The following is a 21958-nucleotide window of genomic DNA, read 5'->3' as shown; positions in this document are numbered from 1 at the left end:
ATATAGTTATTTTCCTTTGCAATTAGATTATTCTGAGTGCTCCAACAAACCTATATTTTGTAGGCCATTTCGGAATGCTTCTGAAATAACGTACCATTTTTTAGGGGGACGGTAGGAGATACCCACTCGAACTAAATACAAATATAGACCTATATTGGTTCATATGGCTAAATCGCCGACTTAATGTTTTTGCTTGAAAAAAAGTCCGACAGATCTAATGTTAAAATTTTTTTACGATTACTGATTTTTTTTCTTCACATATTAAAATAGTACATTGCAGGCTATCCAATGATGCAAAAATTATTCAAAAATTCATCTAGTAAAGCTTTAAGTATATGCAAATAAAAAAAGGTGATATAAAACATTCTCGTAAAAAACACCCCCTAAGTCCCTTCTATAGCGGGAAGCCGACTGGTTTTCATTTTTAAATGTTTTGCGTTTCCCCTAATTAACACTACTCTGCAATTCAAAAAAAAAATCTTGTTCAGAAGGATCGATCTTGGACATCTCTCTCCCGAAACATCTTATGGAGGACAATGTCTCCCCAACGGCACATCCAAACTTAATGATTCTTTTATGCCCCCCCCCAAAAAAAAAAAATGATCAGGCAATTCACATTTTATTTCATAGTTCGCCGTTGTTTTTGTTTCAAATTTGTATTTGTTTGTATTTACCTATTTTTTTTATAAGGCCGCCATCAATTTCAAATAACAGCTCACGATGGTGGTCTCTTGCGTTTATTTTAACGCTTTTGTCATTATTAAAAAGTGAAGTTTATGCTCATATCGTTATTTTGTATTTATTATGTATTGTGACTATATTGTTTATAGCATGGATCATTTTATTTTTCATTATTTGATTTATAGTATATATCACAGTATATGGACATACATTTCCCATTATTTGCACGCAGTAAAAAAAAAAAATCCATTTTCGAATAGAATAACGGACCACGGAAAAAACTTTAAAAGGTCATGACCATTGCAAATGGCAAAATGCCATACAGGCTATTTAGCTTACTCTTCAAAATTGAAACAAAACGGGTTCAAAGGCAAGGAAAGGAGGCGCGATAGCTCAGTCGGTAGAGCGGGGGTTTCGGATTCAGGTGACCCGGGTTCGATTCCCAATTGGTGCGCTAGTGCCCTTTGGTAAGGCATTTATCCTCATTACCAGGTCCCTCGGAGAGGACCTTAAGCCGTTGGTCCCCTGGTTGCTTGCTCACAGGCATTCGTGCTTTCTTAGCAGTCAGGTAAAAAACCTCGGTATAACATAACCTCGGTATAACAATACTTCTTGCATCATCTTTAAAAAAAACCTTGATTAGTACAAATTTTAGGCCTACTTAGGTTCAAACGAAAATTTAAATGAATGGAGGAAGAAACAGAGAGACTGACAGAAGAATGGAGAAAGTGAGCGGAGGAAGATGATGAACAGTGGGCCGAGATTAATGTTTTATGCGTCCGGCTGTTTTGGAAGGTCTAAATCAGACTTTAGTTAACAAATCTTGGACATATTTTTTCAGTCTTGTCTTGATTTTCAATAAAAAGGGGGCGACATTCGTCCAGGAACCACACCAATCAAGCTGATCGATGGGTCGGAAATTATGTTATATCCTGATGATTCGTGTCGCCATGAATATTGAAAAAAAAAAAACAACAACAACCTATTATACCGTCAATCTTATAGACTAATTCATATTTATTGGTTACGGCTATATGATATACTGCCCTTTCGCGTCGAGTACACAAGTACTGACGGGGGGGGGGGGGGGGGGTGGCATAGGCCTAACTTATTTGTATAAAGCCGAATCATGCAACATCAAAGAATTGAAAAAAAGAAGAAACAGAAGGAAGGGGTAAAAGATCGAGGAATAAAAATATGAAGAGAAAGGCAAAGATGAAATAGAAGAGTGGAATCGCCCGCTAATGAAAAAATTGGGGCAAAGTCCGGCAAACAAATTAATTCCCCACCAATAATATTGACAATTTGAAAATAATACAAAATTGTTACTTTCTTGCACACAAAATTCTGTATAATAATTTGGATTTAATTCAACGCAGAAGTAAATAATTTCTGTGAAGTTATTGTGCTAAAAACCTTTTCATAGAAAAATAAATTCTGTTTATTTTTAAATCGCTAGTCACTAGCGTACCTACGGGGGGGGGGGCAGAGGGGGCAGTTTGCCCCCCCTGACGAGCCACAACCCATGCAAAGGACGTATCCCTGCCCCCTGACGAGCTTGAAGACCTTTTTTTTTTTCTTCTTTTTTTTTTTTGCTTGTCAAATTTTTTTCTGCTACGAAATCCTTCATTTGTAATCATGAAGACCTTTTTTTTTTTTTTTTTTGCTTGTCAAATTTTTTTCTGCTACGAAATCCTTCATTTGTAATTGAAGACCTTTTTTTTTTTTTTTTTTGCTTGTCAAATTTTTTGGCCGACGGTTTTGCCCCCCCCTGTGAAAAATCCCAGGTACGCCACTGTCGCTAGTCCAAGCATTTTTAAACTGTTTCCAGGTGATTTTGGTCGGTTATTATTTGCATTTTAAGTGCGAAAAAATGCTGAAAGAGGATTGTACTTTCATGCACAATTTATGTTGTAATAAGTATGCAAAAGCCCATTAACTCACTCTTATCATAGAGGGGATGGGAGTTCTTTCTTTCTTTCCCCCTCCTCTCTCTTCCTGTTTTCTTTCTTCTTCTCCCCATCCTCCTCTCCTTCTTTTTCTTTCTTCCTTCCTCTCTTCTTTCTTTTTTTTTTTCTTTCTTCCTCTCTCTTATTCAGATTGCTGTGATGCCTCTGATGAGTATGAGGGGCCTGGAGCAGGGAAGTGCATCAATAATTGCAAGGAGCTCGGAAAGAAAGACCTGGAGGAACGCAAACAACAGATGGTGCTCTTCAACCAAGGCTTTGATATCAGACAACAATACATCAAGGATGGCCTCGCAAAGAAAACAGAACGAGAGGTGTGTGTCATTCCATTTTAATAATAAAGACCAGATCACTAAACACTGGAAACTTGACTGCAATTCATATTCATGAAATCTGTTTTGTTGTTGATTATCAGTCATACCAAAAATGTACCCCAATTCAACAAAGTGAACTCAGTAGAACATCTTTTTCTTTTCTTTATTTTCTAAAATATCAAAATAAACCCCATGCTTTACCATTGCATGAATGCAATATATTATTTTTAATAAACGGAAGTAATTAATACAGCCTTGATTATCCCCAGCACAAAGGATTACCCTTTTTCCACTGAGGAGAGGGATATAGTTTGAAAAAAAAATCAAACACAGGTTCACGATATACTTGCATCTTTCTTGTATTATTTCAGGAAGAATTGAAGAAGCTTCTTTCTTTCTTTCCTTGATCTTTCCCTCTTCTTTCTCTTCTTCTCATCCTTCTTCTTTCTCTCCTTTTCCTTCTTCTTCTCGATAAATTGACATTATGGTATAAATTGAATAATAAAATGCACACGATCACAAGTGATTATCATCATAGATTATCATCACAATAATACTCATAGCAGATATGAGGTAAAAATATGAACAATCACATATTTATTTCATTCAAGCATAAATAACAAAGAAATTAATCATCAATATTGCATGATTCTACAAAAAATAATTCAATGATTACATCATTATTGACATGATTTGATTTAAAAAGTGATAAATCAGCAGTTCTCTAGGTTGTTTAGAAAAAAGTGGTGGTGACCGAGACTTTATGCTTGTCAAATTAAAAAAAATAACATTTGCTATTTTTCCAGCACCAATCTCCCGTGACCCGTTTCATTAAACTTGTTTCAATATCAAATTTTCAATAACAGTTAAAAGCTACTGAAAGCCTTCGATCTGATTGGCTGATGGTAAATTTGTTATAGAAATTGTGCATTTGTTAATATAACAAGACTTTATGAAACGGGACCTAGTAGGCAGAGGCATTCAAATGAACTTTCCACATTTTATCCTTCTTTAAACTTATTTATTCATTTCATGAATTATTTATTCTATCAATTATTATTTTATTCAATTATCCACTAATTCATTAATCAATTCATTAGTATATATATTAATTTATTCATTTATCTATTTTCTATCTTTTTATCTATTAAGTTAATTGTTTATTCAAGTAGTTATTTGTTTCCTTTTTTTTTTTTTTTGGGGGGGGGGCTTGTTTAGCCTCCTTGATAGAACAGGTTGAACCATAACATGATAATAAACACTTTGTGAATTCAGCCACTGAAAATCTAGTAACCAGATGATCGTATTCATGTGTCATATTGCTCTTTGATCAAATAGCTAAATAATATTCAACTAGTTTGAAGTTTTGATTTAGAATATATATTTTTATGTATCACAATTTGCTGACCTATCTTTTTACAAAGGAAAAATTCTTCCTGCTTTTGAAAGACTTGGTTTACATTTACAATTAAATAATCAAATGATCATACCCATAGAGGGTTATAATGGTAAGAACTTGGTTCTGTTAAACAGAATAATTCCATAACAACAATCTATGCTGAAATAACGTATAATCTTTTCTAGGAAGTTTTACCAAATGTTGCTACTACATATCACTACGTTTGAAGGTAGATGAGAAGGAAGTTTTGTGAGAGTTCCACCCATTTGGCAGTGTACATGAAAAGAAGTATGAAAGATCAAAATGACTGAAAAATGAACTGTGAATAATTTATACATCCATCTACAACTTCAGAACCTTGGAAACTACACAAAACAGAATAAGTTATAAAAGTTTTCTCTCCTGACAGATGACTTTGTACAGAAGGATAAAGATTTACATATTTGAATCCACCTATTTCTACTAAATTCTATTCAATAAATAAATTTTGGTACCACAGAATCGTAAAATAGCCTTAAAAACTGACATACTGACGCTTTTCGACATGCAATCATTGGAGTAAAATCGCACAAATAACTAGAACGCTGGAGCAAAACAATATATAATAGAACCGAAAGAGACAATGGATGCTAAACAACGAACTGTGGTTGGCTATGAAGGTAGGTACACAATTTAGGCTTAGTATCAGCCGTAAATTGAAGCGAAGCAACTCAAATAATGAAGGGTTCTTACAAACTCCTTCTGGCGGCACAGAATGGGGTCAGTTAAATTATAATCATATTTCAGATGAATTTCATAATATCCAAGTGATCCAACACAAAATATATTTTTATGCACTTAAATGCTCTACAGTCATGAGACAAGTCATCTTTAAAGTTCAATCAAGGAAAGCTGAAATGTTTAAAAATTACCCTAATTGTGTAATGAATTTGAACTTAATATCCCAAATTATATTACATAATTCAGTATGGTTTTTTTTCATGAGGAATGTCTTTCTAACAATAAAGACAGTAACTAGATACTCTTCAGACCCCATATTCAACAATTAATCCTTAGGCTACACAACACAACAAATTTTACATTTCATGTAATTTTCACTCTAAATATTTCACCACAGCTACATGTACATACACTGGACTGTTGGCTAAAATAAAATGAATAGTACTACATATTTCAGACAAACACTCTTAAATTCACATCTGTTTGGCATTCGATTCAGGTTTAGGCATGTATGGTATCTTAAAAGGAGGCCTCTCAGAACTCCTGTGATAATTTCCAATACTTGGTAATGCCTTCATGTGGTTGTAGTAGGAGTTGAGTTTCGGGAACTCTGCTAAGATGGCCACAGGAGAGCGCCCTATATCCAGCTTGCCGAATTCCACATTGGTGTCGAGGAGGTCGAAGATGAGGAAATCCACCCAGGTCAGTCGATGAGATACAAAATATCCATTTTGCTGGAGATAGGAGACAACAAGGATCATTGAATAATTCTGTGGTGATATTGTTTTCCTTTTCTGTTTGACACATTTCATCTACCATACTCCTATGACCTCATTCATGTATTTGATACACTAGCTTACTTTGCATTTTTTTTCAATCTAATTGTCCAGTCAGTATATTTTCTTCACCTTCTTTCTTTATAGTATGCCCAAAAGTACATAAGTGTATACCAGTTGGGAGTTGATATATATGGTGCTACGCATTTCCTGAATATTTCTGTTTTATTCCTTAATAAAAATAATAAGTAAGTTTCTATATAGTGCATATGTTAGATAATTCACTTTCTTGAGCCATAGGTTTTAAGAGCCGTTTTGATTTTTTCAACAGGAACAATCATGTTCAGGAGTTTGTTCCATACACCAGGGGCAGCATGAGCAAATGAACATTCACCATTTGTTTTTGTTGAGCTTAATTGATTAGACTTTCAATTGCAGATTCTCGTTATCAATTTGTATTTTGTAGACAGAAATTTACAATCAGAAACAACAGTTTCAAGCCCCTTACAAATAATTAATAGTAGAAGTGTTTATGTTTTAATTTAATCAAGTTTTTTTAATTTGACAGTATATATGTCAAGGGGCATACACTTGCCAGATTGTCATCCGATCAATATGATTTACCTGAGAGGGTATAGAGGGGGCTATCTTCTCAAAGTATCCCAGCCAGAGCGGAGCTATCTCCCTCAAGTATTCATTCCTCATGGCAAGCGAAAAAGACGGGTCATAGATCATCTTTGATAACTTGCTGCGAGCGTCCTCTGAAAGATATTGAAATATAATAAGAACTTTAGTTGATTCATGGACATGCAAATGGAGAAGAAAAAAATGCTGCCATAATTGGAGGGGGGGGGGGGAGAAAACAAATTGAATAAGAAAGGGAATGACACAAAGTGACCTTTTACAACCTACTGCCTAAATCTGTGATATTGAATAAGCTTTAACATGGAGGCGATTGGTGATTTTCTGGGACTTTTCTTCATTTTTCAGGGCTCTTCCCAGAATCTTGGAGGGGGGGGGGGGGGGGGCAAAATAGCCCCAAGCCCTCATGTTATTAAAGGACAAGTCCACCCCAACAAAAAGTTGATTTGAAAAAAGGGAGAAAAATCCAACAAGCAAAACATTGAAAATTTCATCAAAATTGGATGTAAAATAAGAAAGTTATGACATTTTAAAGTTTTGCTTCATTTCACAAATCAGTTATATGCACATCCTGGTCGGTATGCAAATTGGCAGACTGATGATGTCACCCACTATTTCTTTTGTATTTTATTATATGAAATATGAAATTTTCTAATTTTATCCTCCTTGTCAAGTGAAACAACGTTTTATTTCTCCCTGAACATGTGGAATTACCATTATTTTAACAGTTTATGGTTAAGTTAAGTTGGTCCTTATTGTCAAATTTGTAAAAATTGAAATATTGTTTTATTCAAACAATAAAAAACAAAAGAAATAGTGAGTGATGGACATCATCGACTCTCTCATTTGCATATCGCTGAGTTGTGCATTAATTGTTTTGTGAAAAATAAGCGAAACTTAAAAATGTCATGACTTTCTTATTTTACATCCGATTTCGATGAAATTTGCAGCGTTAGGTTTGTTTGATTTTTTTCTATCGATTCAAATCAACGATTTTCTGGGGTGGACTTGACCTTTAATATATATTGTAAATCAACCATTAGAATTGGGACAGTACTGGTAGGCTTCATGCCACAGAATTCAGTTAACTTTTACTGTCCCTGGCGTTCCAATGGTTGATATTTCTTAGTTTGTATTGCTAATACTGAAATGTATTTTTGTATTATCTGCCGAATAAATTAATAACAATAATAATAATAATTTTGGGATCCAACTCACCAACTCCTTGAGCTAGAACCTCACAGCGATGGAGATCTTCACAATCACAGTCCATTCCTGTAGCCCTACCAATGTAATGAAGGATGGCCTGCTGCTGGACCATAGATACACCTGATGATGTCAAAATAGCAGGTACTACATAGGAAAGAGAGGTGTATGAAGAGGCAATGTTATTTTCTATGTAGCGGGCGGGGTGTAAGTGATCACTAATAAAAATAGCTATAAAAATAGTGCACTATTCCATCATTGACATCACGGAATAGCAATTTTTCTTCAGTGGGCGTTTCATTTTCAACGTCATCACAAACGAGTGAGCATATGTTTGGTCATGTGATGCTAAAACCAATCAGCATACATGATTTAAATTATGTAGGATATAAAAGATGATATACAACACTTTCTTTTTTCCGAACTGCTTGGTAGTTTCACAGAGATCACACAGAGTGCACATCTCATGCTTGAGTGAACCCTAAACTTCAAACCTTGATTTCTCCTTATTCTTTGAATCATCAATGGATTTTTCTACATTTAATCAAGTATATTAATGGGCTACTGTTCATCAATTTGACAAGTTATTGTTTCAAAGCTTAGGATGTGCTTTTTCAAGCTCAATGAAATTCTCAAAATTAAATTTGGGCGACTTAAAGATAAATTCCAGTTTTGGTAACGATCTAAAAATGACTTTTTACAGAATCTAATATAATGACCACCTAAGTGTCTGTTTGTATGAATAAAAAATATGTGCCAAAGGATTCTGGAAGAAATTGTGTAATTGCTGAGAAATAAGCAAAATAAGCGCGGATTCGGTCACTTCCGTCGGGTCTTTATTTTAGCAATAATAATACACTGTCCCACGTGTGCCTATCTGTGTTGGTGATCTTCAGTGTGAACATTTTTCAGCGTAGATTTCAAGATTTCACAAAGTTCAGTTTATGTAACTGTACCAGATCTAGATCCTCGATGATATACTGACAATTAAGCCTTGTTTTACAGACTTTCTCATGAAATCAGTGTTTACTGCAAATACTGGAATTTCTCTTTAATGTTGGTTTTAAGATGGTTGGTCACAATCTCCTTTTAAAACAAAATTCTCCATTATGATAGAAGGAACCTATCAAGTGTTAACAGAATGGTATTTTCTTCCAAAGGTTAACCTGACCAGGGGGGTGTTTCACAAAGATTTAAGTATGGCTTATTAAAGTCGCACTTAAATACAGACGCGTACATGATATGCAACGCGCAATCTTATTGATCAATACGCAGTAGTGCCCGTCCTTTTGGCAGGATCTGACCAATGCGGGCATGCCTTTGTACCGCGCACAACTAGACATTTCAGTGCGACTCTAAGTGATACTTAAATCTTTGTGAAACATCCCCCAGTACTCATTGCAAGACTACAATACAAGTAGATGATAAGCATTCCATCTCCTCAACATCTTATCATCATTTTGAAATCAGAGACCAGGGCCTGACCTTTACTTTTTTTTTAGGGAGCCAGCCGGGCTCCTCAACCACTTTTTTAGGGAGCCCGCAAGGGGTTCAGGGAGCCCAAGTTTATCACATTTTTTTGGGGGTCATAACAATGGTCAGTATTAAAACACACCAACACAATTCCTTGTTTTTATAATCATCAATACCAGGTGTATTATTATTAAGTAAATGTGAGGATTAACTGAACTGAAGAATTAATCTTACAGCAATTGACTTTTGTGAAGCCCTTTTGCTACAGTAACAGTCTAACATTGGACTTCAGGTTTTATCAGAATGAGATATAGCACAGGATAAGTCACTCTTCCTAGCTTGTCTGTTCAAATTTATATTCATTCAATCTTCAATATTGCTCAACAGATTGAGCAAGCAATAATTAATATCATTTGCAGAGAGGAAAATAAATGACAAAAACTATTGAAAATGCATTTAACCACTGACTAGGAATACACTTTTCTTTCAGAACCTTCGCAAAATATGATATTTTCATCCTTTGCTCAATCTGTTTCATTGCATATTCAATTTCCACTCAAATCGACATTCATCTCATCCATTATTTCAAAATAGACATCTTTGTTTACATCAAACTCAGCCACAGGCACTAGGAATGCCCAAGGGGCTCATACAATGACCCCTGCCATGGGGACATACCATTGTAACCAAGCAACACAGGCTCAATGTTGACAGTTACGAGGTCACTCACTGTTTTTATGAATGAACTTTCTTGGCTGATACTAGAAAAACTTAAGGAGCAAGCCGGGCATTTTGATTTACTTTCTAAGGAGCCCGCCAAGGTTTTAGGGAGCCAATTGCCACCGGGCTCCCGCTAAAGTCGAGCCCTGGAGACACATCAGGGTTAACCAATATTAAAAAATGACAATAAAATAACAAAGATCTTTTGAGAATAACATGTTCACATTGCACCTTATACCCTTCATATGAGTTCCAAAAAATATCAAAACATTTTGATGCTGAATGGAGTTAAGCGGTGGGGGAGGAAAATATGAAATTACCTTGTCCATAGGTGTATAGGCCTTGTTCTACTCCTGCTTTCTTGGCTTCAGGCCAAGTTTCTCGGGTAAAGTCTGTCTGATTATAAGGTACATTGGCTTGCTTCAGCAGGAGTCGAATAGCTTCTGCTCGACCTCGACCAGCGAAATAGTGTATGGTGACAAAACCAAGGTCTTCGGCCGGCACACATCCTGCCTTGCCTGTAGCTATTTCTTGAAGTTTTCTAAGTTTGAAGAGAAATAAAAGTCTTTGGAATGAATGTACATGCAATTAGTATGGCTGAGTAATAAAAGCAGGATTTAGATTTATCTTTCAAAAATCAGAATCTGGTATTCCAGTAAAAAAAAAGAAGTTGAGAAGTGGAAATGATGTGCTATCATCACATGCATGGTCAAATCTCTTTTGCCTTATAGTCAAAATGCTACAACTAACAAGGGAGACATCATACACAGATGTATGAAAATATAAAATAATTATTTCTTGTAATACAGAAAAAGGAAAGTAGCTCATTAGCCCATGTAATGAATATTTATGAAGGTGTGTATCTGACAGTTTTCATAAAATATTGCTGAACTTTTATCTAAAGTTTTCAGCATTTTGCTTGGTGAATTTTACTTTTTATTTTACTTAGATTTTATTTTCAGCCCTTAGTACCTCTGTTGACTTGTTAAAATGAAATGAAATAAAGTTCTATTGATTTCTCTATTTTAGAAGGGATTTGACTGTTGTCTTAAGTTTATGAAGCACATACCATAGATCTGTAAAGGTAAACAAAATTAAATAAAGGGGAAGTTGACCCTGCTGACAAGTTTGTTAATGGTATTAAGGGATGATGAAAATCCATCGAAGAATGAGAGATAAATCTAGTCAGCGTGTGAAGTTTTTAATTTGTGAAGTCATATATGAGCAGCTAAAACTAATTATTACGATTGTTGAAACTTGAAAGTAATTGTACGGATGTGTTAGATTGCAACATCAGCGCGCAAAGGGTTAATGAAATATTAAAAGAATTATTTTCTTATAGGAGGCATATGATGAAATATCCACAAATACCAATATACCTAAAAATTTCAAAATCGATTTATTAAGAAAATGAATTAGTTTACAATTTTGTGGAATTTATTAATAGAGCTGCTTGTCTGTGATGTCACGTCACGTCACAATAACAATTATGCAGAGCAATTAGCATAACTTGTCATGTTATTCTAATTATTTTCTTTAGAAAGTTTAGTTTGAATTTAAACCTCGCAGTTTCAACTTTCACCAATCCAGATCTATGACATACACGCCGTCAGTCTCAGAACCCAAGTTCTCAATCAAGTCCAACTCCAAGACGTGTATTTCAATTTCAATTTTATGGCTTCAGTTCAGTTTAAAAAATAATAAACATGGCATGGGTAGCGGTAGACAGCTGGCAGCCGTCTGTTTCGAGGAGTTTTTAACTTTTTTTAATTTGTTTATTTCTCCTCGTATTTGGTGAGTGAAGCCAACGGAGTTCAGCTGAACAACCAACATAACAGAGACCGAAGCTTTTGGTTTTGGCAGGTTTGGTCTAGGGTAGCGGGGCTTAACTTAAGTTTTAATCTTTTCTGTAATCCCGACTAAGAGTAAGACTAAGTTAATCCCAACAAACATGACAAACAACTAACTTAAGCTTGATCTACATAAAACTTTTGCATTCATTGACATGACATTGCTTTGCATGAAGTTAAATTACAAGTGGCCAATGGCAATGGCCTGAGCTGTGGCCTGTGCCCGAGCTGTCTGGCTGTACTGCTGGTGGTACCGGTATTTCGGTAGCTGGTGGTGTACGGTGTCTAACTCGAACGTCTCCGGGCCGGTCCTGGCTGCAGCTGCACTGAATCTGCGCTCCAACAAAGTCTGCGGATCTTAAACCCTTCGACTCGGGCAACCAGTTTACTAAGCTCAGTAACTTACTTACCGCATCATCATACCACTTTTACCCGTGAGGTAAATAGTGCCTAATGCAGCAATAATTATAGCGCCAAACTGGAGCCCATCCATGGTCAAATTGATGATTTAAATTAAGCCGAGCCCAAGTTGTTCAACTTCAATTCTGCCTGACTGTAGAGATTCCACCGCAGCTGGCGCTGCTACACATTTATTAATTTGACCGAGCGATCAAGATGGCTACGTTCCCGTCGATCAGCCAGGTAGGATACTGAGTATTAAAGTTGTTTTTTATTCAATATATAGTTTGAATTATAAATATTAAGAGGAATCGACCAATTTATGAATTGTTATATTTTAGGAATATGAGGCTAAATACCATTAATGTATACTTATATAAATGTTATTGTTACTTAAATCTCGACGTCACATGTCTCTTGAGCGAGTTGAGCTGAATAAAGGCGATTGTCGTTTGTTCGGATTTCACGTGAGAACTCACGGGGTAGTGGCCGACGGACAGTGGGCAGCAAACCTGCCCTGCCCACTCTTTGTCCACCGCACACCCTAATTCAGCCAATTTCAGGTCAACCTGGCTCTTTCCTCGTTCTTCTGTTTAAATTCTAGTACAGACCACCTTTTTGTGTATTGTATTGTTTAAGCAGAAGGAAAGAAGAAGAAAGGAAGGAGAGAGGAGAACTTGAGAAGATACATGTAGGAAAGAAGAAGCAGAACAAGAAGAGGAGGGAGAAGAAGGGTGGAAAGGAGAAAAAAGAGGAGGAGGATGAAGAGATTTAGAAAGAGGTGGGGAAGGAAGAGGAGTAGATCTACAGAGCAGGAGAAAATTGAAGAGAGGGCAGGGAGCTTTGACTTATTTTGAGAAAGAGTAGAAACATGAGGAGGAAAAGAAATACATTGCAAGAAGTCAGAAGAAGATACTTTAGATAGAGATGAAATCATTCAATTGTTACTTTAAGTCAAAGTATAATTTCTCATAAATATATTAAAATTTCACCACAAATAGAACTCTACACACATGGATTCTATAAAATATAAGATGTAAAAATTAGCCAAAATCAATTTTCTTCTTACAATCATTTTCCGTTCGCACCCCTCTTCCCATTTGAAATGTATTGCTCACTTGAAAAGGCAAACATGTATTTTCTGTGCAAAAAGTTTGAAAATCAACAATATCACTGATCAATCAGCTCTTTGACTTTGTTATCTAAAAAAAATAAAGACTGAAAATATGCTTTTGACATCTTTCACTGTCTTTCTATTTGAATTCCCCCTTTTTTGCTTTGGAAGGAAAGTTTTCACATGCAATTATTTTTTATGCATTCAGTAATACAAGGTTCACCGGGGTCTGGGGTTCTGATGTACAAGCAGAAAATTTTACTTGTATTATTTGTATCCTGCCTTCCTGTATTTGATCACCATGTTTGACAAGTTCATGTGACTTAGACTTTGACATGACTTTTGAGATATACATTTATCTTTAAATACATGTATTGCTATGTAATATTAGAATGTAATTATGATATTTTGTTAATTTTAAATCCAATGTTGCTGCCCACTGGGTTGGCCACCCTATGGTGGCACTGGTTTGTAATATTGATGCTGCTGACTACAGAATTGGTCAAATCATTTTAATTTTGTCTGCAATCTCAACAGCATGTATGTGTTAAACTCTTCATAATGGAATAGAATTCTGGAAAATTGTTTGAATGAAAAAAGAGAAGGTTGTATGGAGAAAAAGAAGATAGATAATAATAAAATCCTGCTTCAGTTGATTTGAATGCTAACTTATAAATACATGAAGAGGTGATTCTCATTTTTTATGTGTAAATCTCCTAGGAGATTAAAGGAGAGGAGAAGGAGATGAAGAGGATAAAAAGAAGAAGAGGAGAAAGGATGTTTTTTAATGCAGCAAAAATGAAAAGGTTTCCTATATCGAATGATATTTTATTGTAACCAAGTACATTTGTAAACATCTCAGAAAAGGGATTTGTTGTGAATGACAAGTTGCATATATGTTTCTCCATGAGTTGTATTTCTATTTGAAATTCTTTGTATTGAACATGTATGTGTTGATGCTTGTGTTTTGTTGTGAATGACAAGTTGCATATATGTTCACCCCCTCAAATTTAAATGGGTTTGAATGCAAATTCTCCATGAGTTGTATTTCTATTTGAAATTCTTTGTATTGAACATGTATGTGTTGATGCTTGTGTTTTGTTGTGAATGACAAGTTGCATATGTTCACCCCCTCAAATTTAAATGGGTTTGAATGCAAATTCTCCATGAGTTGTATTTCTATTTGAAATTATTTGTATTGAACATGTATGTGTTGATGCTTGTGTTTTGTTTTATGCTCGGGGGAGGGGGATTAAGGAAGAACCACACAGGTTTTAAAGACCAATTTGTTTATTTTTCAGAAATTTGAATTTTCATTACACTGAATATTACAGTTTAGCAATCCATCTTGATTTTGAAAAAATACAAATTGTTTTGAGTCGGCTGTTATCACACAGCTGCTTGTGCATTACTTCATTAAAGCTCATCGTTATCTGTATGCAAAATACATGTAACTTGTGCTCTATTATAAAAGAAATCTACCTGTAAAGGTCTAATCCAAGCAAGGTTGTACAAAAATATCAAAGAAGACAATTTTAAATGTGAACAAGGATTAAGAAAGTTATGGAAGTATGAAGACTAATCACCTCTTAAAGTTTTAAGTCCTCATTTCATGATCACAAGTATCAGCAAATGCCAAATGGATGAGGGTAATTTTAGTTTACTAGACCAAGGTCAGATGTCAGGTTGAGGTCAGTAAACTGGTATCAACTTCAAACCTAATGAAAAGCTAAGATCTTGAATTCTAAATACACTGTATTATTTTGAAATCAAAGTCTTCATTATAAGGTGAACATGGATACATGTATATTGGTTTAACATGAATCATCAATTACTGTTTACAATTTACAAGAGTATACTGTTAGGTTTCTTGGCTAAAATCGAAGGTCATTTCGGATCGATGAGCTGATATAACTTTCTACATTAAAAAAAAAGTAATATGTTACACAGCCAAAAGGTGTACAAAGTCATTCATAGGTATTAAAAAACAACAATTACAATTTAAATAGGTACATGTGACATAGTTATCAAGCAATTTTAAATAGGAATTCAGTAAAACATAATAAAATAGAATGCAAAAAAAAATACATACCAATTCCAAAATGATGTATTAAATATTAGATGATTGAAAATTAAAATATACCTTGTTCATTATTTTAAAACTTAAAGAAAAACTTGTGTGAGATGGTCATTGGATATATCATTCCTAGGACTTCGAGATAAAATGAACAATATCAAATTTTTTTTTTTTATACTTATTTTGAAAAAAATATTCATAACAATTTGTTTGCATACATTCCAGAAAGCTCGTATTGAAAAAGCCAATATGAGTGACATTGTCCTTTCATAGCCTTGGATTTTATTAAAAGGGTATAAAATAAAATAAAAATGTTTGATTGATTTAATTTCTGTGTTACAAAGTTGGCAGTGCTGCTGCCTGCTTCATGAATTGTATATTTTTGTATAAATGCAGGAGAGACTTCCAGGGGTGTTCCATTATGTACTGTACGTAGTCAATAGGTACACTCGACTGCATGTATATGATCAGTACTCTCCACTCGAGAGTCTGAACAAAATATAGGGATTGTCATGAGATAGGGTTTTTGCTCATAAACCGTAAATGATACATTTTTAATATGTAATAAAGGCAGAGTGTCTTTACTTTTCGATCAAGCTTACAAAAACTCTAACAACAGCAACAACAACAACAAAAAACCAAAGCAAATATTTACAATGTTTTTGTGGTTAGGACACATTTCATTGGCACATTTGACGGAATGAAAAATCACTTTATGTTTTTGAAGATTCAAATGGGATTTGTCATTTGTATTTAATAGGCAAAGTTTTAAAAATCAGATTGACCATATTGTGCAATGTTTCTTTGCTTCTTATCCTTAAAAGTTTTAATAGATAAATGCAGCTACACTGTATTAGGTCTAGAACTTTTGAATTGCTTTTAAAACTTGTTCACTTGTCTTGTGTTTCAAATTTGTTCAAAGTAATTCTCAAGTGACTGTACACGTACATTTAATACAATACAAGTATTCACACAAATGAACAGAACTATTTAATTCTGTAGGGCATACAGTGCTTGTGATGTGCATTAGTACGGTAAACAGGTTTTACACTGTATGCTTTAAAAATTCAGAACATATCCCTGTGCTTTAAATGTCACTGGGTGGTTTCAGTCCACCTCGAAGTTCGTCAGTTCCAGGTATTTTCTGATCGGGAAATTTACCCCGATCAGAAAATACCAGGTAATTTTGGAAATGTGAAAGCAAATTACGCGTAATCTCCCCGAAAGAAAATACCCGCTATTAATAGTAGGTACTTGTCAAAATTACGAGAACTTTTCTACGAGGGATTTTTCCAAGGTCGCAGGTATTTTTGGCGATGTGAAAGCAAATTACTGGAACTCTTAGCACAGCGTGTAGTAGGGCATGTGTGGCTGCTGAGCTAGCGATTTTGAATCTCGCGCCTTGCTTGCTTATCAGACCGTGTAATGCGCATGCTCGTAACTTCAGGAACTTATCCTGAAGAGTGTTTTGGGGCGGTGTGAATATGGGAATAATTAACGGGTATTTACTTGCATGAAAAAGTTCTCGTAATTTAAGGAGGATTCTTGTGATCGAGGCGGTTTGAAACCACCTACTGTGCGAGAGTGGACAGGAGGAGAATTAGAGGCAAGATCTTGCTCTAATCTTTCCGTACAGCCATGCAATATTCAAGAGGAGAAAATGAGTTAAAAATCCATGATTACATGTAGGTGATTACGATAGAAGGATGATGATGAGAGGATCTGGTTTATTAATAGGTTCTGCGAGACTTCTGATTGATACTCCATATTCCTATGACTCATGCCTGAAACTTCACACAAACACTATACACTTCCTGACTATGATACAGAAAGGCAGTGATAGTACGTGTGTTGTGATAATGGGTGATATGTAAAGCCCACTTTTGTTCTACTTCCATATACTGAGCCTGTGTGTTTAATAGAATTCCTTTTTGACACATTTCTTGTTGAAAACATTTTAATAGTGGATTTGTATCATGTCGGTCAGGTATGACTCTCACAGTGCTCTACAAGTTATTATTGCCCTGTAATTTGGCATAGCTTTCAATGAATTATAATATAGAAAGATTCATTTAAAGAAATTTGCCTTTTATTTTTAAAGAATGAAGTAATACTCATTGCTTTAAAAACAAATTTGCTACATGTAGGAACCTAAAAATTTATCAAAAGAAAGATTATTATAGACAATTAGAAACTGAGTCAAAGATAGAGGGCAAAAAAGAAGAGAGAGAGAGAGAGAGAGAATGGGGAGGGAGAAAATGAAGAGTGATGTTGAATTTTGATGTGATTTAAATTGATATTACAAGAAATACATTTTTAAATTGAATGTTAAAAAATCATACAGAACTTTTGCCATTTTGTATGGGATCATGGGATAGATATACATGTATGAAGCTTTATTTGAACTGTATGTGCCGTATCAGACCTGCCAACCAGTACGTTTTAGCCGTAGTTAGTACGTTTTTGCAACCATATTCGGCAGTACGTTTTTTCTTTGAAAAATATGTTTTTTGTAAAAAAAAAAAAATATATGGTTATTAGATCAATGTAATTTCAGGTAACTTTTTTTTTTTTCAATCATTTTGTTAAAACCAGGGTGAAGATATACACATGTTTTAATGTTTGTTTTTTTCATCTGCAAGAACAGTGCACATTTTAGCTTGCATGCAGCTTGAGCGCCGCGATGAGCGAGTGCGCCAAGCATTTTATTATGAAATACACTTTTTTTTGGAAAAATACATTTTTTTTAATCACAGAATACAGTTTTTCATTCCCAGAGGTTGGCAGGTCTGCATATTTATCTCACACTGTAAAAATACTGATTTTTTTGTCAAAATACTGATTTTGGGGATAAGAATACTGAAAATTGCAAAATACAACTTGGCAGCTCTGCCATATGTTTTTGTTTCATTCTTCCAACAACAAAAAAATGATATGATCAAAACAAGTACAGTATTTTTGTTTGTCTCCTATGCAGGTTGCAGGGTCCAATCTAACAGCGTATGAATCACTCTTCAGACAAGTAAGACATTTTTTTAAACACTCCCCTTTTAATTCTGTTGGTAGTACGGTCTTTTACTATTTCTATTGTAGATTTTGGTTGTCCTCAGTCTATGCATATTAAACATATTTATCACTAAATTTTAACTATTGTATGTAAATAAGTAGAACGTACAGAAACTAATAACCCAATGGACCATTTTTTGCAAAAAAGTAGAAAGTAGAGTTTAAGAAACTATGCAAACTTCAACTTACATGTACATGTACATGTATTATCAATAGAATTCTAATTAGTTTGTCACTGAAGTATTACAGTTTTCATATCAGAATCTTGATTACAATCTGTAGGTTGATTGAAATTGCTTTCATTTTCATAAAAAAGTGCAAACTTCAACTTTAATACATGTAGATATATCAATAGAATTTTAGTTTGTCGCTGAAGTATTACAGTTTTCATATCAGAATCTTGATTAAAATCTGTAGGTTGATTGCTTTTGCTTTCATTTTCATAATTAATGGTGAATATTTCTTGTTAATTAAAGTGTTCTTAAGAACCAGAGATCTATGGAACCAAGTTTTTATTGATCATGTTTCATCATTAAATGCTTTTAAAGGATCAGCTTTGTTGAAAGTAGAAATTTTACTTTTCGTTTGAATGAGAGTTTACCATCATATCGTAATGAATAATCAAGTAGATAATCAATTTCTTATTGTTTATTATTAAAGACACAATGGAAGTAATTACTAAACTTACTATTGTACTTTACAATGTGTACATATAAATTGTGAACAAAAAATATTGAAGTTTGGTACAATCCATGTTGAGAATATGGGGACAGGGCAGATTAGATGCATTGGTGCTATAAAGGCTTTGCCTAGAAGAATTTCTTATGTTTGCTTATTAAGAAAAAAAGAAACCATCCAAATTGATTTCAAAGAAAGAAATGCAAACATCAAATTACAATACATGTAAACGTATGTTCATTTTGATTTAATTGAAAGCTGTAGGTCCATATCACAATTCTTACTTTTGCTTTCATTTTCATTATTACATGAATATGCTCTCATGATCTAAAATTTAGTTGATTCCTGTCTGACTGCCTTTAACGTGTTGTAGAGGAACCAAGCCTTTCTCATCTTGCAAGGCCTTTTCTTAAACATGAATACAGAGATGAAGCATGATGAAAATTATGATTTTATATCCATTATCATCCCCACTCTTTCTTTTATTGTTTTTGTTGTTCATTGTAATAAAAGATTCATTTAATAACTGACGAAAATTGATCTTAAAGATTTGTACATGTATTAAAAATTATAAATAGTATAATGTATGTCTTATCCTGTAAATCACGACCAGGGCTCCGTAACACAAAGGTTAGCGATTAATCGCGAAATGAAATGGCCTATCAAGATCATCGTTGCATGCGCATTTTGCTCGGTAGACTGAATAGGAACCAATCAGCATTGTTCTTTCAAATTAGCAATTAATCGCTAACCTTTGTGTTACGGAACCCAGAACATATACATGTACTGAGCATGTTCTCTTTTTTTTTTACATGTCACAACATAATGTAGTTGTGCATTATTCATTCAATATAATATTTTAAAATATAATAAATGTCTGATCCTGTTACCAAGTGCCAGACAGTAGCACATTTTTCCCTGGTCAAGCACTACCTGTAGGATTTCCTGTTGTCCCACCCCATTCACTATTTTGTATTGTAAAGCAAGTGATTAACTGTATATAGATCACAGTGAAGGTGCTTTCCTTGAGGGGAAATGTCACCCGGAAACATTCTGTCATAGATCACAGTGGATCTCAGGAAGAAGATATTTAGACTCGTATTACACTATGTACAGCATAAAATACCATACCAGGGGTGAATGAGTCGTAAATGAACTTACATTGCGTGAGAAACCTTTTATAGTAAATCTCTTGGCTTTCTGTACTTGTAAGATTAAAAAAACACACAATATGATTGTCATAATCAGTTTCTGAAATGATATACAGAGATAATAAAAAATATTATAAAAGTGATTTGCCTCGTTAAAATGATAAAAAGGATTGGTTCTATTACACGAGCATATTAAAGTATACATTTGTTTTCATAAAGAATACACATATAACAAATAAATGGAAAATTATGATTTGATGTGAACTTAACTCTAGAATCTGATGATTTGGTAATTTCAATTACAAAATCCCCCTATGGCTATGAGATGTTAAAATGGGATGTTTTATAAATTGGATATCCTTTGAAATAAAGAACCCCTTTTCATAGGATGGACTTGAAACAGATTTTTTTTTTCATTTTATGGTGAATTAAAATAAGCATTACATGTATGTTTTACTCTCATTAATTGTTTTGAAAATGTCAATAAATATCAGTCCAAAAAAAGAAGATAAGGTGGGGAGACCAAAAACTACCTGCAGATTTACTCAACGTCTAGAGTTGATGAAATTTGAGCAGATGCCCTAGATATTTGTTTTCACTTTCATACTCTTCAGATGGTAAAGTAATTAAATATTTATTTTCAGGTCTACAAGTATGTCTATGATACCAGTCATTAGTTCGAGACTGACTGTGAAATTGTATTGCTTTTTATATGTTTCATTTGTACATGAAATATACAGTTTAAGTTGTATACTTTTAATTCATATGTTTCTTTTTATATTCTTATACTGACCTGGATGGAGGTAAAGGGGTGTGGGAAGGAAGACCTGTGGGTCATGGTAATTTAGTTAACATTTTCCAAACCCAGGCAGCCCCTTCATCTGTATTCCAGGTCCTTTGTACTATGTCACGTATGTCCTATTTAAAGCTAAATTAACGTAGTTGCAGTAAAACACTTCGTGAGAAAGTCTGTAAAACCAAGGTAAAGTATTGATATATCATCGTGGATCTAGATCTGGTACAGTTACATAAACTGAACTTTGTAAAACGATCGCACTGAAGATCGCCAACACAGATAGGCACACGTGGGACAGTGTATTATTATTGCTGGAATAAAGACCCGACGGAAGTGACCGAATCCGCGCTTATTTTGCTTATTTCTCAGCAATTACACAATTTCTTCCAGAATCCTTTGGCACACAGACACTTTGGTGATCATAAATATTAAATTCTGTAAAAAGTCATTTTGAGATCGTTCCCACATCTGGAATTTATCTTTAAATGTAATTTGTATAGTACTATAATTTATGTAATTTGAAATGCCGAATAAATAATAAATAATAATAATAATAATAATTCTCTGGGCTCGGTGAGCATTGTAGTGTTTTTGTCTACATACTGTATGGACATTCAACAGTCATCATGAAGGGGTGCATTTTGTGATGGGACTCACTATTTAACGTTCGAACACAACTATGCAGCAAAATATAATCTGTAGAATATTTTTTGCCAAGTGTGTTGTACCAAAAACAACATATTTGCTTATTTAGACTTCACTAATTTCATGTACAGCACATGTAGACGGAATGACTTGAATCTGACATACACTGTACATGTAGCTTTGAAAGAGATTTATTATAATCATTCATTACTGTACACACATGTATCCCTACTGCATGACCTACATGTACACGGGCCTAAATAATCGTACATGGATAATCTGGG

At 34.3% G+C, this 21958-nt stretch overlaps 2 protein-coding genes across 5 annotated transcripts in view; one reads left to right on the top strand and one right to left on the bottom strand.

The window, feature by feature from the left end:
* Nucleotides 1-3531: 3531 nt before the first annotated feature.
* On the bottom strand, nt 3532-12323 carry LOC129271529 (glutathione S-transferase P-like). The gene is made up of 5 exons (XM_064106902.1): nt 12159-12323; nt 10219-10439; nt 7718-7852; nt 6482-6618; nt 3532-5815 (listed from the first exon to the last, which is right to left on the bottom strand). Exons 1-5 carry the CDS (start codon nt 12239-12241, stop codon nt 5555-5557), a joined length of 837 nt encoding a protein of 278 aa, XP_063962972.1. The 5' UTR covers nt 12242-12323; the 3' UTR covers nt 3532-5554.
* An 11-nt stretch (nt 12324-12334) lies between these two features.
* The window catches only part of LOC129270911 (epidermal growth factor receptor substrate 15-like 1), a 39620-nt gene continuing 29996 nt past the window's right edge, over nt 12335-21958 (top strand). For all 4 annotated transcript variants that reach the window (XM_064106899.1, XM_064106901.1, XM_064106900.1 and 1 more), the window contains exons 1-2: nt 12335-12390; nt 18316-18360. In XM_064106899.1, coding sequence (XP_063962969.1) covers nt 12364-12390; nt 18316-18360 — 72 coding nt within the window. In that variant the 5' untranslated portion in view covers nt 12335-12363. The remainder of the gene's footprint in view (nt 12391-18315; nt 18361-21958) is intronic.

Source organism: Lytechinus pictus, chromosome 11, assembly GCF_037042905.1.
Source record: "Lytechinus pictus isolate F3 Inbred chromosome 11, Lp3.0, whole genome shotgun sequence".
In the NCBI taxonomy this organism is placed as follows: Eukaryota; Metazoa; Echinodermata; class Echinoidea; order Temnopleuroida; family Toxopneustidae; genus Lytechinus; species Lytechinus pictus.
This window is presented reverse-complemented; position numbering and strand designations above follow the sequence as displayed.